The sequence below is a fragment of the Dioscorea cayenensis genome, chromosome 27 (assembly GCF_009730915.1).
Source record: "Dioscorea cayenensis subsp. rotundata cultivar TDr96_F1 chromosome 27, TDr96_F1_v2_PseudoChromosome.rev07_lg8_w22 25.fasta, whole genome shotgun sequence".
Taxonomy (NCBI): domain Eukaryota; kingdom Viridiplantae; phylum Streptophyta; class Magnoliopsida; order Dioscoreales; family Dioscoreaceae; genus Dioscorea; species Dioscorea cayenensis.
In genome coordinates, this window is record NC_052497.1 from 94,364 (window position 1) to 112,679 (window position 18,316).

General features: G+C 31.9%; 1 protein-coding gene and 1 pseudogene across 1 annotated transcript; both read right to left on the minus strand.

Annotated features, from left to right (window-relative positions):
* Positions 1 to 2,279: 2,279 nt before the first annotated feature.
* LOC120253250 lies at positions 2,280 to 3,477 on the minus strand (annotated as a pseudogene).
* A 63-nt stretch (positions 3,478 to 3,540) lies between these two features.
* LOC120253251 (leucine-rich repeat receptor-like protein kinase PEPR1) lies at positions 3,541 to 5,788 on the minus strand. Its single transcript, XM_039261579.1, has 6 exons — positions 5,570 to 5,788; positions 5,143 to 5,289; positions 4,863 to 4,997; positions 4,188 to 4,731; positions 3,865 to 3,983; positions 3,541 to 3,765 (listed from the first exon to the last, which is right to left on the minus strand). Exons 1-6 carry the CDS (start codon positions 5,786 to 5,788, stop codon positions 3,541 to 3,543), a joined length of 1,389 nt encoding a protein of 462 aa, XP_039117513.1.
* Between the last annotated feature and the right edge of the window lie 12,528 nt (positions 5,789 to 18,316).

Sequence of the window (18,316 nt, forward strand, 5' to 3'; positions counted from 1 at the left end):
GAGTTGAGTTTTCGAATTATCGACTGTCTTTTTCGTTTAATGTGAATTAAATTATTTTTATATAATTTAATATTTTAGTGAACTTAAAAATAGCTTTATAAAAATTTAGACAAATTTAAACATCAGCACAATCCCGATGCTTAAAATAAACCGTTTTGAACATAGTTAAGTATATATCCAAAATTTTTAAAATCGACCCTAACATAGTTTTTCTATTTATATTAATAGTTATCTCGAGCCCGATTTTTGTCCAGACCGAGTTTTTACCACCCTAAAATATACATTATTAACCCATGCCGCTTCCTCTCCTCCATAAGAAAGATAGGGATGATAATAAAATAATTTCTTAAAAATTTTTAATAAAGTTAAATAATATACAAAAAGTAAATTATAAAAATAAACCACTTGGATTAAAGAAAAAGCATGGTATATATAATTGATAATATCAATAGACATAAAATAACAAAAATAGCTGACATAATCAGTAATTATATAATATAAACATAGACATCGTAAATTAAAACTGACAGTAAGCTGCGTTAGAGTGCCTCCAGACAGTAACAACAATGCCAACTAGACTGTGCCAATGTAAGTCTCTTCACAGTAAGTCCCAGTGTCAATGTGAGATTCCAATATAACAGGGTAAATTTTTCAAATGTGGGTCCTGAATATTAAGAGAATTAGAGGGAAGTTTTGAGTAAACTAAAAACTTGAGAGGGACCTTAAAAGCAATGTTCGCTTCAGTGATACATAACAAGGTATCTAGAATTTTAGGAAAAGAAGACTAACTGTAGATGACTTCAATGTGCCAACTTGAGCTAAGCTTATTCCTGCCAAGTCTCCATCACATGAAAGACTAGAATAATTTAGCAGAGTTAAATAGTTTAGAAGACGACGAACATTAAATAATGAGATTTATCTATTATTCAAATTTGAGGCTTGAATTCTTCGAAGAGAATTTCGCAGAAAAAAAAAACCTTATATGATGACAAGTAAAGGATGCTATCCAATGACTCATATTCTTCTTTCATTCTCAGCAGAAATTTTCATGATAATTGCAATGCAGAAAAAGACAGTCATGATCAACACTAGCGCAGGAATTTCCAATATTTGAAAATGCAGTTGTTACTGCCGAATACTTTGGAAAGAAGAAAGCTAAGTGTGTGTAAAATATCAAGTTATTAAGAGATCAATTGACTGGGAATTCATTCGAAAGAATTCGACAGCAAAAATAACCAAGCACAGATAGACAAGTCTCAAAATCTAGAAGAGAATACATTCATTATATCTCAGTTTTTGAGGAATTTCTTCGGCAATTCAATAAATTAATTAATAAACTTGTAGTAGAGAATAATGCAATACCAAACATTATACTAAATGGTTTAGGTCGATAATGATATGTAAGTAAACTATTAATTTAAATCTAAAAAATGATTTTCTTTCAAGAATTCGAGTCATTCCTTTGGCATTAGTCACAATCAAAAGGAGCTCAATGAGTTCATTGGTGACAAGTAGAAGAGAATAATCCAATACTGAAATTATATTAAATGACTAACAATGATATGTTAGTAAACTATTTATATCACAAGATTGATTTTATTTAAGAATTCAAGTGGAGAGTAAACAAAGTGCAGTTCACCTACCATCTATCAGTCATGATATCTTTGAAAACATGGAAATGTTCAACACATGCCCTCTTTTAATAATGGTTTTGTTATCTTTGGAAACTCATCAGATTTCATTATACATGCCTCACTTTTGAATGTTTGAACAACTTCCTTTTTCTAAGTGTTAGATTTGAGCATATAGTCAAACAATAGTATAGAAAGAATCCTTATTTCCTAAAAAGACTCCCAACTCCCAAAGTCTCTCCCAAAGACTTCACTTTTCCCAAAATAAGCTGACTTTCTTCCCAATTTTGTGGCAGATATGCAAAAACATCTCATCAAATTTCAGTTATTCAAAAGATGAAAAGATATTGCATCCAAAAATCAAACAAATAAGCATGAATTCAATGCAAAAGATCAGCTTACCAGGAAATGAAGTAGATGTTGAAACCGAGAATAGCTGCATGGCATGCAGATTTCTTGAAGATAGAAGAGATTAGATCAGGCATGAAAAAATGTTGATCGAAATCTTAAAGCAACGAAGACGAAGATTGAAATTTGGAACTTGAAACTTACAATACAGACCATTTCTTTTTGTCAGAGGAAATCAGAAAACAACCGACATTGTACAATGTGGATCAGTCTCATTACATACTTCTTCAAGAAACCGATTCAGCACTGATGACTCACAAAAAGGTCAGTGATGCTCATTTGATCGTCCTTTCCATATCTAGCAACACTGGATCTCAAGTCTGTTAGCTGTGCAACAACACTCCTCATCGAAGGCCTGTCACCGCCTCACTGGCTGTACATTGTAAGGCCAACTTGAGTACTGTCCTCATTTCCAACTCTACAGAACCGATAATTTCATGCCTGATACTTGGATCAATAATAATATTAACATCATCAGTACCATTCAAAGTTGAAAGTGCCCAATTTACAATGTTCATGTTATCCGGAAAAGATAGATCCAAAGCCATCTTCCTTGTTATCAATTCAAGTAGAACCACCCCATAGCTATACATGTCGGACTCCTTGTTTCTTCTAGTTGTAAATGCAGTTTCTGACAGAAGAGAATCAAAACAAGTCATCAACAAGTTATGAGTTTGCATTCTGTTTTCTGAAACAATTGTTAATGATAAAAGTATGAAAAATATGAAGAATATAAGTCATACCAGGTGACATATAGCCAATGGTGCCCATGATTGCCGAGGACTGAGGAGATGCTGAAATTTGATCCATGAGCTTGGCAATCCGAAATCAGAGATATGAGGGTTCCATGTTAGAGTCTAAAAGAATGTTCTTCGGTTTGATGTCACGGTGAATAATAGCGGGTTGCAGTCATCGTGGAGATAGGGCAAGGCCTTGAGCAATTCCAAGAGCTATCTTGTAGCGCGATTCCATTCCAAAAACTGGCGGAGGCTTTATCTCATGTAAAACATCATGAAGACTTCCATTTTCCATATATTCGTAGAGAATCAATCCATAGTCATTTTTCAGCCAAAAGTCCACCAATCTCACAAGATTTCTATGCCTGATCTTACCAACTGTTTGGATTTCTCTGACCATGCTCACATTGGATCCTTTCTGAGTAGAGAAAACAAGTTTCTTCACAGCATAGACTTCATTCGGACTCAGCAAAGCTTTGTAAACAGTTCCATGAGCTCCATTTCCCAAAATGTACTTCTCATTCAAATTTTCAGTGGCTTCAATTACTTTGTTCAGGAGGAAAGATGATCCTTCATGTAACGATGGCCTTCCCTCAGTAACTCTCCTACGTCCAAGGAGAATACAACCACATCCAAGGAACAGTAACATGCAGAAAAAGAACGAACCAAGACTAATCAGCACAATGGCAATCGTACTGAGATCTTTTTCTTATCCTGCTTCCACCACATAAGTGTAAGACTGCTATTCTTCAAGCAAGAAAAATTCACCTTCGGACAACAAAGGCCTGCATTGCCCGTGAAATGAGCTTGGAAAGGAAACCAACAAGTTTAACAAATTTTTCGGCAAAAGAACCAGTGAACTGATTATATGAAACATTCACCTGGAGCAATGAACTAAGATCACGCAATGAAGTTAGTTCTCCGGTCAGATTATTGTTAGAGACATCAAGAGTCTGTAGTCTATTCAGATTTGCAAACTCTGAAGGAATCTGGCCCAGTTAGTCCGTTACTGCTAAGGTTTAAAAGCTATTTGAAGACTGCTTACTCTGCCCAATGATGAAGGAATCATGCACGCGAGTTATTAGCACCAAGCTGCACTCGAGCAACATCTCAAATCCTGACAAGAAATCTGGGATCCCGCCACTGAATTGATTGCCTTGTAGCATCAGTTGAGACAGAAGCAACAAGTTTTTCAGGCTCAATGGAACTGTTCCATTGAAAGAATTAAAGCTCAAATTCAGTATATCTAACTTACTGCATTGAGAAATTTGTGAAGGCAACTGACCATATAATCTGTTACTCGATAAATCTAAAAACATGCAAATTAACTAGCTTTTCCAATTTCTTGAGGAACCCGAGCCTTTGATCTTGTTGCTTGATAAGTTTATCATAGTGACATTAACACAATTACCCACACTTGGAGGTAATGGCCCATTCAAATTATTCTCCCTCAAATCCATGTACAACAGGCTTGAATCCTCAGCAAAATCAGGTAGAGAACCACTGAGCTTGTTATTCCTAAGAATCAGCCTCCTCAGACTTGAACAGTTCCCGACATCGGCAGGCACATTACCTTCGAGTAAATTATAACCCAAGTTCAAAACCTCCAATTGTTTCCCATGACAGATATTTGGTGGGATGCCTCCAACAAAATTATTATTAGTGAAGTCAATTTGCACTAAACTACTGTTGATCCCCAACCCTTGAGGTATGACACCACTAAACCGGTTATTGAAAAGAGTGACATTCTTAAGGTTTCTAAGTTCAGTCATCACTGGAGACAAAAGCCCAGAGAGAGAGTTGTTGTAAACAAGAACCTCTTCGAGGCTCTTGATCCTCCAAATCTCAACCGGAAACTCACCGGTGAAGTAGTTTGTAAACAGACGGAGAGTTTTGAGATTAGACAGCTGACCCAATTCTCTTGGAATAATGCCTTCAAGCTGGTTCTCATATGCCTGAAAATCATACAGTGATCGACAATTCCCCTATATCCCGAGGAATCGGCCCCTGACAGAGAGTTCTGAGAGATATAGTATCTCAAGTGTTTTCTAGCAAACTGATGGAAGGCGGTATCAGGCCAGACAACCGATTGCCCTACAACAGCAAACACTGTCAAATTACTGCAATTTCCCAGCCATGCCGGGATCTCACCTTGAAACGATTGAACGATATGAACATTTGCAGCTGCCCGCAAGCTGCTTGAACTGAGAGGAATCCTTCCCTGAAAAATCATTAGTATTAGCATCGACATAACTGAGCCCTTTTTATGTTATTCAAGGTCTCAGGAAGAGCTCCGGTGAGCTGATTGTCCAACAGGGATAGCTCCCTCTAATTTAGTACAATTCCGATTGAATCTGGTACATTGCCTGACAGCTGATTTTCAGATAACCAAAGGTATTTGGAGACTGGACAACTTTCCTATGCTGGCGGGGATCGGCCCGGTGAGTTTGTTCTGGTTCAGATAAACTGTCTCCAAATGCCCATTCTGAAACAAGGAAGCCGGAATCATTCCACTGAGTGCATTGGTGAAGAGGGAGAGGAAGGACAGTCTCTTGAAGTTTAGCACATTCGGTATGTCCCCGGTGAGGAAGTTGTTTGAAAAGTCCAAATATTCAAGGTGAGTACACTACCCAACTCCGACGGTATCGATCCAGCAATTTCAGTTGCTTGCTAAGATCAACAGTCTGAGGTGCCTCAGCAAGCCAATCTCCGGCCCCAGTTTACCGGAGACTCCTTGCTGAGAGAGGTTAAAAAGAGACCACATTGAAGTGCAAATCACACTCAACTCCCAACCCAATCACATGGATTAGGATCAGATGAGTTCCAAGATGATTTAATGGAGGATGGCAACACCAAGTTCTTTGACAGAGCAAGCAAAGCTTGCCCATCAGGACACAAACCAAATGAAATTGGTATTGAGAACAGGAACAATGAGAAGCAATAAAACAGATCTGATCCCATTCCAAACACAGCTTCAATGTACAGTAAAATCCCTAAGCTACTCCCTGTCATTTCAATCCATATCCAAGAATCAGCAACAATGTCAAAGGCAGACAAATTTTCTCAATTCCATCAATAAACATGAAAAAGGTAACAGTTTTACAAACAAATACAGACAGTAATACAAAAACTAAGCTAGTACAAAGCATGATAAACAGAACACAATGAAAAAGAAGCAGAAGAAAACATCACAAAACTCAAGATCAAAGTGAAAGCAAAAAAGAAAAGAAAACCAAGTACCTTAGTAGGAATTCTTCATCTCTCAAATGGTTGGAGAACAAGAAGGAAAGGAAGCATTCCACTTTAGCATAACTAGTATGTCTACATATATATATATATATATATATTAGTTTTACTTTTGAGTTTTTTATTCATCTTTGAATGTTTTTGTGCTAAGTGCACTCAGCACCATATTTTTTTGTTTGTTGTTGTTGTTGTGCAAAGGCATGTGTTCATATTGAAATTAAATATATAATAAGAAAACCAGTAATAATATCAATATTATTTCAAGAACATTCTTTTTGAGATGCATTTTAAAGAAGTGGTGAGATGTTTGGATTATTTTTTTTCCCTTTTTTTAAAATATTTATTTAGTGTAAACGTGTCAGAAGACTCATGACACCTGGTTACTGAATTAGACATGGACCACATAACAGTTCAAAGCTCTCTGGTTTTTGTTGGTATTATTTTTATACAAATTTTTGGCATGAATCACTCCAGATTGTCTTTCAACTTAAGAAACCAAAATATTCAGTAACAATGCAAGCAAAATCAATCAACAAAAAATCAATCAAATTATCACAACAAGCATCAAAAGCATCAACAAATTAGCATGCCAAGTCCACAAAACTATGTATACATTTCAATGACAAGGGAGAAATGATGTTTTGAAAAGTCAAATAATTAGTCCTTTGAAGGTCAATGAACAGAATCAAACCACAAGAAGGCATGCAAAGACAAAGTCTTACATGAATCCATGAAAAAGAATAAAAGAGCATGAGTTCACACTGTTGGTTGACATGGAGAAAAAGATTATATATATATATATATATATAAAAACCGCTAACACACAAATACAAAGATTTTTAGTCAAAATTGAGGAGCACTCATCACTCATCGACTATCAGACATAGTTTTGGAGTTCCACAGTATGTCCGGTGGAGGGACTCGAGGGATGTACCTTTGATATGTGGTGGTCGTGATGCACATATCGGGTGAGCGTAATCGGGTGGGAGGAAAGTGTCTGAGCACGTATGTTGCTCGTTACTGCTTTTATGGCCGTCATGCTTTCACTTCGCTGGTCTTTGGTTTGTAGCTCTCGCTCTTGCCTGTACTGATCGATGTATTGCCGGATATTTACGTAGTTTATCCACCTTTATATTTGTTTCAATCGTTTCATATCACAATCAATGTGAATGTGATGGTGGATGTAAAAGTGGTGAAGAGTCTCATGCTTTTATTATTTTTTTGGTGAAAGAGCTTTTCAAACTAAATTTGTCTCTGAAAATTCTTCTGCTTGCAATAAATGGAATGGAAAGATGAATTTTGCTTGTCAATAGATGGGGTAAAGTTGCTGACAGTTAATGCTGCCATCAACTTGGCTGTAGTTGACAATAATATTTTTGCATGAAAAAGTTAACGTCTTTCATAATACCTGTTTAACTCTTTTAAATAATAATTATATAATATTTAATATAATTAAAATTTGTTTTTCATGTATTTTGATTAATTGCTTTTTTTATTATATTATATATATCTATCAATTAGACTATATATTATAATAAATAAAACATGATTGTGAATTAAAAATAGCAAAATTAAAATTTAATTTAATTTCAACAAGTTAATTTTTGAAATATAGTTTTCTAAAACTAAAAAGAAGAAAAAACTAAGTTTAAAAAAACTCATCACCATAAAATTTTTCAAAGTTTACAAAACCAAAATAGTCTATACAAAACAAAAAAGTCACCTCTATTTCGGTATAATGTAATTTTAGTTCTTGAATAATAATCATTTACTCATTTTAGCTAGTAAATTACAAAATTAAATCACTTCAATTTTTTTCATTTAAGAAAAACATATATATTTTTATATCATTGAGCTTTGATAACAAATAATCATAGTCACTCCCGCAATAGAAAAATTGATAACAAATAATTTTAGAGCCACTCCAGCCATTGGAAAATTGGCATTTCATATTTCTTTTTAGTCAGAGATTAAAGATTTAGATATAAGATTACTGCACATTTCCCAAAAATAAATATTGTAATTATAAAAAATACTTTAAAATTATAAAAATTTATTATGCCTAAAAACGTTGCGATTTTTTTTTTTTAAGGTGAATAAATCACATTCATTACTCAAAATAAACGATAGAACAACCGGCAACAAGGGCAAATAAGACTAACAACCCACCCACAAGCAGTTGACTCAAAAAAAAACAATTACAACAAACCACAACATGCCCACTCGAGCGGCCAACAAAACTCTGAAAAAATCTAGCCCATCTCTTGATTGAAAACCCCATCACCAAGAGCAACTCCAACAGGGACTCTATCGAGCGAAACCCTGGTGACATGAGAACACTATAGCACTGACATGTAAGCGATGAAGTATGCTCCTCAAGCTTTTTGCTCGACGAGCAACAGTGGAAAGAACCAAGAAATCAGGACATGCGCAATTTTAAAAATAATGAGAGTGCGAAGACATAGAAGTAGTTAAAAATGCAATCGTTCCTGCACTGTCCAGACATTCTACACAACAATTTTTGATGACAAAGCCACCAAGAAAAAGCTATGGGAAGGGACGAAGTCCGACCCAGTGAGACCCTCCAAAACATCCGCCATCCACCAAGAAAGTATAGAAGGATTTGACTGAGAAAATCCCATTAACAGTGAGGTTCCACCGTTTTTTATCACCCTCCGGATCGCCGGCACGTGATTAAATGACAGCAACACCCTTCTCACTTTCGGCTCCTCCCTAAACGATATCTGGTTCAACCAAAAAACAAGCTCACTAAAGTTGCGAATTTTTCAAATACCAAACAATCTACGAAATTTTAAGTAATTTCTTTCTTGTGCAATATACTCCTTCCATTCCTTTTTATCTATCGTGAATAACTGAATTTCACATACCAAGAAAGTTGATTATCTCACATAATTTAATAAAAAAATTAGTTATCTTTCCAAAATTATTCTTAATTTATATCTTCACATTTCTCTCTCATATTAAATTTCAATAAGATAATTAAATAGAGTGTTAGAGTAATTTTGGAAAAAAATAATAATAATAATAAATGCTTCTTGATGTTTAAAAATGACGGATAAAAGGACAGGGGTTTATGACATATAAAAAGAACGGAGGGCTTAGCTGTTAGTTCATCAATAATTTCAAAAATTACAAATAATTTTAAAAAAGTTAATGTAGTTTCAGAAAGTTAGAAAAATTTTAATGTAAATTATAGACCAAGGATTCAAAAAAAGATAATTGCAAATAAGGGAAACTATAGGATGGCTTAATTATATAAATTAAATTTACAAGAAACTAATATATGTGATTTATTTAATTTTTTATAAAAAAATAAAATAACAAAAATCCACTGACTAATAAATATTCTAGAACAATTCATAGCAAGGCTGAGATAAAAGGAGCCCAAGAACGTTTGGTTGGATCTTTCACTTATGGACTATAAATGAGGCCCATGTCATAATCAAGCTTTCTTTCTCTTTTTTCTTTGTCTAGCTTTTTATATTTCAAATTTTTGTATAAATCAAACCAATTCATAATATTAATATTTTTTATAAGTTTTATAATTATTATTTTCTATTCTCCTCCTATAGCTCATGTCATTCTATATAAAGTTTTCATTCAAAAAATAGTTTTCACAACCTCAAGGGAAAACCTCTAACTCTTTTTTTCTTTTTTTGACCGTATAAATTTTTTTTTTAAAGAAAATCACATCTCATAAACTTTTGTAATGTAGCCAAAGAACATAAAACAATATTTAATTTAATTCATTTTAATTAAAAGGCCGAACACCATAAAAACATTAGCATGGAAAAGACATAAAATTTTTTATTTCAAAATTTTATTTAAATTTGTTTTAAAAAATAAAGTTTTTTGCGTGGAAGACATTATCTGTTAAGTGAAAACAATGGGTTGAAAATACATAGTTTTGGTTTTAAGAAATTAATAAATAATAGCTGAGATCATTTCGTAAGATTTGGAATGTTGAAAAAAGTTGAGAAAAGATGTTAAAATTGATCATTTTGTCCAAAAAGGCACTTTAATTAATTTTTTATTTTTATTAAGTGTGAATTAGTGGAAAACTGAGCTAATTAAATGCTGATATAAAGCAAGTTGTGAAAAAGTTTTTTGTACTCTTCTAACCTTTTGATTACTAGTCAAAAAGTACTAATAAATTGATTGAAAAGAATTTTTTAATGTGATAATGTTTTTTTCATGAACTTTGATCATTTTAATCAAAAGCTCCTTTTTTTCCCATTTCTACTAAAAACTTTTTCCGTATAAATTAGTACAAGCATAATTCAAACCCCATCTCTATTATTGCTTTTGACCAATAAATGAATTAAAATTTTAATTATAAATATACATTTAATAGTAAGATATCATTAAAATTTTGAAAAAATAGATTTAACAATATTTCAGACAATAAACTACCACGGATTGAAAATTAAATGAAATAAATAAATAAATGCATTTTGTTATATGTTTAAAATAACATACTCCATATTGATTAAGATTTTTATTTGAATATATATACACATTGTCATCTTTAGTTTATAAAATAGAATAAGAACAAGTAGATAATGATTTGATGACAAATAACCTAACTATATGACTTGATTTAAAGTTAGGCCAAATTCCACGGTAAAATTAATCCTAGTGCTAAGATGTAGAAGATCATTAATTAACCTAGTGATGCTCTCTAATCCACTTCTTAAACCTAAACAAAAACCTAATCCATAGAATTAGTGCTATATGCTTTTTATAAAATAATAATAATGATAATTTTTAATATAGGAGAATGACTCTAGAAGGAAACCTTTTTATACCCAATTGATTCTCCAAAAATGGAAATATAAGAATGGAAACATAAAATAATATTTTCAAAATATTATAGTCTTCATAATGGACACATACATCAAGAGAGATGTGGTGAGCAACTTGTCCAATGTAATGTTTTGGTCACTAGAGATTCCAACCAAGTAATATTTGTTCCCTAATCCCTTTCAAAAACCTCATTAATTAGTGATTAAACTAATTACTAAAGCTTCTTAGCTACTTGTTCTCTCTAATCCAAACATCTAATTAGGAATCCACCTACTATAAAAATAAAAAATAAAAAATAAAACTAATGATAATTGTTGCTCATGAATCCATGATGATGCCATGTTATGAATAAAAGTGGATAAACCACCGATTTATTAAAAGGAACAAAAATTACAAAGTGCTAAACCTCCTCACCAGGCTTAGGAAAAAGCACAGAGGAGAAAGCAAAGAGGCAGAAAGTAGAGGGAAGTCTAATCAGCGAAGACGCCAGCTCCGAGCATCTCGAGCCCTCATTAGGAGAAGTAGTAGAAGTAACTATGCCGGAGAGATGTCGCTGTCTCAGGATCGCTCAAGAGGGATTTGAGGCTCTAGCTAAAAAGTTGAGTGAGAGCTTGATTGATTGTGAAGCTTCATTGAGGCTTTGTTGATGTCTCGCTGTCACCGCTGAGTAACCGGAGCGAAGCATGTTAGCGCTTTTATAAATAATATTGAGATGCGAAGATGCAGTCAATTGAAATATGTGAATATTTCTTTCAAGCCAGATATTCCACAGGATTGCACGGGACGTGAGGTCCCAGAGGATTCGGTGCTGAGGGGCTAAGGATGGTATCCAAATGGTCCACAGTGAGAGAATTGTCTGTGCCATGTTATTTAAGTAGAGGGTTTAGTGATGACAAAAATAATAAATTACTTGGTAATGATAATTATTTTATTATTATATCATCAAGTTGTTGCTAGTGCATTCTTTTTTACTTGTGTGATTTATCAACTTAAGTAAACTCCAATTCACTTGTGAATAATTAAATAAATATTTAACCTTTATTTATTAACTCGATCGATGGGCCACCTTCTCAGTGTGGATTTTGTAGTCCGAGCTATATATATATACATATATATTTTAACATTTAGTTGGAAGGAATAACAATATTTATAATTATTGTTTTCTCCCACCTCGATTTTAATCAAAATTATATATATTAGTAGCTCTAAATGCACTAAATAAACCCAAGTTGAAAAGGTGTACTCCATTACGACAATCAAGCATAATCTTAATCTTTTTGGACTCAGCCATCAAACTTGGTGAATGAGGCACAAACTTCGACTTGACTAAAGAGTTGATATCTCTTCCTCTTTGCTACTAGGATAAATAATTCACTTACCCTGATTGTTTTCTAGATACCATTAGTGTTGTGAAATGTAGGACCTGGACATAAGCAGATCTGATGAAAAATAAATAAAGAATAATCGTCGAAAAATAAAGGACACAAAGATATTACTTGAAAAACCCCTAAATAATTAGGGGTAAAAACTGACGGGCAAGGATAGAAGAAATTCACTCAAGTGGGAAAAATTTCGTGTTTCACAAACTCTCTCTAATAATAAGGAGAAAACCAAGATCCTCTCTTATACCAGGAGAATAGTACTAACTCTCAAACTATTTTCTCTACACTTCTCACCCTTCTCTCTCTCTCTAACTCCTCACTCTCACTCGGTGTCTTAACAAATGTCACTGAGGTTTATATGACTCTTCACCAAACAAAACTAGTGCTAGGATCATTTTGATCCAAGGGGCTCATGACGATGCGAGTAGGTGGCACCTACCCCCAAATAATAAAAATATTCCCCCACTAACTCTCTTCACCTACCACCAAGTCATGACAAAGAAGGAGAAATGACATCCTTGCCCTTCCATGTTGATGAAGAACATAATTGGCATGGGCCAATCAACAATTGGTATGGGCCAATCAACAATTAGTACATTTGTTGATTGATATTTAATTTTTTTTTTATTTTTTTATTTTTTATTTTTATCTTCTCTAGTTTTTATCCAATATAATTGATATATAGTATGTAACTGTTCTTGTTTTACTTGATAAAATTGTGACCAATCCACTTTTATTAAAAAAAAAAAAAAGGTTGATTTTGTTTTAAACAATGGTCCATGAATTCTTATGTTTTATTAGTATGATTCAATGCACGTTAAGATAATTCTCTATCCTTTATTGTGAATATAATAATATTAGGAAAACCATCAGATAAAAAGAACATAGGCACATAGAATTTGGTTCACTAGTTATAACACTACACAACTAATTTGGTGAAATCCACTTTGAACACACTTAATTTGTAAGAAATTTCACGTTGAAATATTACATTCACATTTATGTTTTCACTCAAAAGGTGTCAAACTTACCATAAATCTATGTCACTCCAATTCTTATCCATTAGCAAGATAAAATCCTTTTTTTAATAACAACTTAGCGTAATTAATATACTTACTAAATTATTAAAATATACTTATGTTTCTAATTGATATATTTCCAAATAAGTTTTCTAACAATTGAATATAAATTGAAAATAACCATAAATAACCAGAGACAATTCTCTTCATCATTTTTTTTTTCATTTTTTATTTAGTATAATAGATAAGAATATATATTATTAGCGTAATCGATCTGAAAAATGAATGTATAATTCAACAATATTAAAATATTAATACATTAAATACCGATTAATATAAAAGATATGTTGATTTTTACAAATAGGTAATATGCTTTCCTAATTTAAGAGATATCGGATACGACGTAAATGCGGACAATGTCTCAATAAGTATATATACTTTTTATTTGTCGTGAACATTGGAGTTTGATCTCGGATATTCTCTAAAATAAACACTCTACTAAAGAGACTTTATATGAATAAATCATATAATTGTTGGTTTTATATGGGGTCTTAATAAATATATTTATATATAACTCACTGGTAACATAGGATAAAAGAGTGGTGGTTTGGCACTAGTTCACTAGTTATAGCATCTAATTATCACAAGCCTAATCTAGTCTACACGCTTAGCATGGAATTAGTCTTATCCACTTTTAATCAGAGAAAGACTTTGAAATAGCTTTTAATTCGTCGGCAAAATCATGATGAATTATTACCTTCTTTTTTTATTTTTACTTTCAAAGGTGTCAAACTCGCCAAAAATTATGACGCTTTTGAAAATAAATCTACGTCACTAAGTCAAATCAAAAGTAATTATTAAAAATTAATTAACAACAATAATTATTTTATTTTTATTTTATTTTATTTTATTTATTGACACATCTTATTTCTCTCCATTGTCATCCAATGTAATTAACAGATGGTATGTAACTAATATTACTTTGCTCAATAAAAATTGTAATTTATCTAGAATTTTTGTGTTTTATTAGCATGATTCAATGCATGTGAAGATAATTATCTATCTTTTTGTTGTAAATATATATAATAATATAGGGAAGACAATCTAATGTAAAGAACATAAGCAAATAGAATTTGGTTCACTGGTTATAATACTTTACAAATAATTTTGGTCTAATCCACTTTTAAAAACACTTTAATGGAAAAGACTTTTGCATCACTTTTAATTTGTAAGACAAATTAAAGTGAAATATTACATTCACTTATTATTTTACTTTTAAAAAGGTGCCAAACTTACCATCAATTCATGTCACTCCAATTTTTTTATAGATTAGGTAAAATCCACTTTTTAATAAAAACTTGGCACAGTTAATATCCTTACTGAATTATTAAAATAAATTGATGTTTCATAATTGATACATTTCTTAATAAGCTTTTTAATAATTGATTTAAATATAAATTAAAAATAATTGGTATAAGTTAATTAAGGGATAAATAACAAGAGACAATTCTCTTTTTATTTTTAAATTTTTAATATAATACACAAAAAAATAAATATTATGTTTCTGTCAGATGATGATAATATATATAAAAATAAAATAAAATGAATATCATTCAACAATTTTAGAATTTTACTCTATGCCAACGACTATCTTTGCCTATCAAGATCTGGGATCCCTCATAGGTAGCCTTCACCTTGAAGCTGTCGAGCGTGGTTCCCTCAGCTCGATCCACATCTCACGCAGTCGAGTGCACTTGCATAGCACTGCCCCCACGCTGCTCTCTCTGCTCCCAAATGACTATCGCTTTTCTATTTACTCTATAAAAATGAATTTATAAAATAAAAAAATATTCAATATAAAAATATATGCTGATCTTAATACTCAAAAATAATAAATAATACATTGGTAATATAGGGAAAAATTAAGAATGGTGCCTCTAAGCTAGTCTACAAACTTAGCATGGAATTAGTCTTGTCCATTTTTAATCAGAGAAAGATTTTTGAAATGCCTTTTTAATTCATGGGCAAAATTATGATTATTTCAAAATGAATCAACGTCATTAAGTCAAATCGAAAACAATTAATTAATTCTAAAAAAAAATTAAAAAAAACCTCGCCACAATTTTAGCACATATAATCATTAATAATAAATAATATAATTCATCATTTTCTTTTCCATTTTTTCCCCAATTTGATTTAAAAAAAATCTAAAAAAGGCTTGTCTTTTCAATATCAAACCATGAATGGTGATGGCTCCAGTGAACACTGCCAAACAAGAAAAGTGCGCCATTTACATCCACTCTCCCATTTTTATTTTTATATAAAATTTTCACAATTATATAATATATATAAATATTATTTTAATATAATTTATTTGAACATTTTATTTATTTATTTATTATTATTATTATTTAACAAATTTCAAGCATGTATTAGAAAAAAGTTGTACTTTTCTTTACTTCACTTACAGAAGTCAAGTGTTTTACTGTTTGGTTGTCCAGATATCCTAGAGATAATCAATTGAATTAAATTCATATTATTTGAGAATTTTAAATATAAAACATCTATTTATTTATATTATTTAATAATTAATTTTTTTAACTCATACTAATCATTTATATATATATATATAATTTAGTGCGTTTAGTGCTGTGGGCGAGGCGGAGCATCAAAGGGTATTGTTGTACGGGTGGGAAATGACGTTGGGTGTGGGCCCCTGCCACTTAGGGCCCAATGACCTGACCTTAGTCTCTATGGCCCACAACGACTTCATGGGCTTTTAGACACGGCCTCGGCCCACCAATCATACATCGTTATCGAGCCCCAAAACCCACCTGACCCACGTGTTCATCTCCTATTGCTCAGGGGTTATCCCAACGTCTTTTTTCCGAGATTGATACCAACCGTTCGATTTTATATGGATGGCCTCGATCTTTTTATTGATCCTGACTGCCCGTCCTCCGCGGTAAACTTTACTGCTTTTTGCTCCATTTTTCATATAATAGAACAAATAAATCACAATATATATATTGATAATAATAAAAGAGTGATAGTTTATTTTCCTTCAATCTGGTTAAAAATTATTATTTTATCTAAATTTATCAAATTTAAATATGTATATATATACGTAAGTCCAGAAAAAGTTTTAAGTTAATATAATTAAAAATGGCAACAAGCAATGAATTGTTTACAACTTTAGTTTGTTAGGTAAGTGACGCATAGCTCATAACAAAAACCAACATTAAACCAAAAATTGATGCATTGGTGCACATCATGTGACTCAACCACTTTCACCTTATATGACATCAATCGATACCATGCTTCTCCTTATGCCCTCTAAATTAATTCACTTTTCCATTTAATATTTATATATATATACTCTTTGTTTTATGATCTATTTCTCCAAATATGTGTACTAATTAGTAGGTTTTCCTTTATATGAAGGTCAATGAAGCGGTGATTTATTCATTTAAATATATATATGTGAAGGTTTAGAGATATAATTTTTGTATTAATATCAAGCAAGCGACCATAAGGAAAAGAGGTACTTTATTCAAGGAGACATGTTAAGAAGGTAATTAAAAGAAATGGTTGGTAGAAATTAAATTATGCTTTAATAGCCATAAATGAGAGAGAAAAATAAAATAAAAATAAAAATAAAGGTGATGATGTCTTAATATTGACCCCACCACCTTTCCTCTCCCCACATTCCATGCCCATCATTATTATTGTCTATCTCGTCATAAATAAATTTAAATAATATATAATAATTATTATTATTATTATAGAGCAAAAACACTCTAATATAAAATTAATATTATTTAAATAAACTCATGTATAATTTTTATCAAAATGAAAGAAATAAGTACCATATAAAAGCTCATTTCTCACATTTCAAGACTCTTTAATTTTTTCTAAAATAAACAATTGAATTAATATAAATGATATTATTTTCAATCATTTATGTGAAGTGTTATTTCTTAACAATTTTCACTTTAGACCACTTCAAAGCAAACGAAAGAATGCCTTTTTGTTTTTTGCATAGATGTATAAATTAGTTTTTAAAAACATAAAAATATATGATTCAAGAGATATTATTATTAAAGAATTTAATTTATGCTTTTATTTTAAAAAGTAAATAAATGATTAATTAAAAAAAGTGATATGTTTTTATTAGTGTTATATATATATATACATTTAAAATAAAATAAACCTATTAAATATAACATAATTTCTTCAGTATGAGTTAGAGGTCTAGCCATGAGGGCCCCAATTATGGATAAGTTCACATTAACATCATCCAATTAAAAGTCCCCAACATCTCAATGAATATAAAACTTCAACAAACCAAAGAAGATTATTAGCCCATTGAAAAAGAAAAGAAAAAGAAGAACAATGAAAGCAAACTTAAAATAAAGACTCATTGAGTAGTTTCATTTCCTATTCCAGACAAACACATCCACTCGTTTCCCATTCAATCACCACTCGTTTCCCCACTTTACTACTCAAAAATCAAAATACAAGAACCTCTTCATTCACACTATAAATACAACCACAAACACAAAACTCATATATATCCCTCATCTTTTCCAACCACAAAAGAAACAAGAAATAAGGACTTTAACAAGCATTGATTCACAAGAAATATCACAGGGCCATCAATGAGTACTCAAATGGCTCACCATCAACAGCCAAACTCCGGTTGGCATTCTCAGTGCCATATCTCTTTGCCAGCCTCGCTCATGCTCAACCTCATCGCCTTTGCTCTTCTCATCCTTGCTTGCTCTTATTGGAAACTCTCCGGGTTTCCGGAGTCTCAAGAAACAGATACTGGAGATCAGCAAAAGGAAAGTGATAACAACAATAAAGTTATATCTAATCAATTTGAATTGAAGCATGTTGTGGTGATCATGGCAGGTGAAGAGAAGCCAACCTTCTTGGCCACTCCATGTCTAGCAGAGCCTCTTCTTTTGAAGATAGAATTAGTGAAGAGAATCACAAGAAGAGTAGTTCTCATGAGGAAAGCCATGAGCATTCTTGATAGGTTATTGATTTCTTAATTACTT

What these genes read in the sequence shown, in the direction of transcription:
- LOC120253251 (XM_039261579.1), bottom strand. Translation starts at nt 5,788, where the DNA reads ATGACAGGGAGTAGCTTAGGGATTTTACTGTACATTGAAGCTGTGTTT. An exon ending in TTGCTGTTGTAGGGCAATCG is followed by an intron (nt 4,732 to 4,862) that starts GTTGTCTGGCCT and finishes TATGATTTTCAG; the next exon opens with GCATATGAGAACCAGCTTGA. An exon ending in GCCATTACCTCCAAGTGTGG is followed by an intron (nt 3,984 to 4,187) that starts GTAATTGTGTTA and finishes TCAATGGAACAG; the next exon opens with TTCCATTGAGCCTGAAAAAC.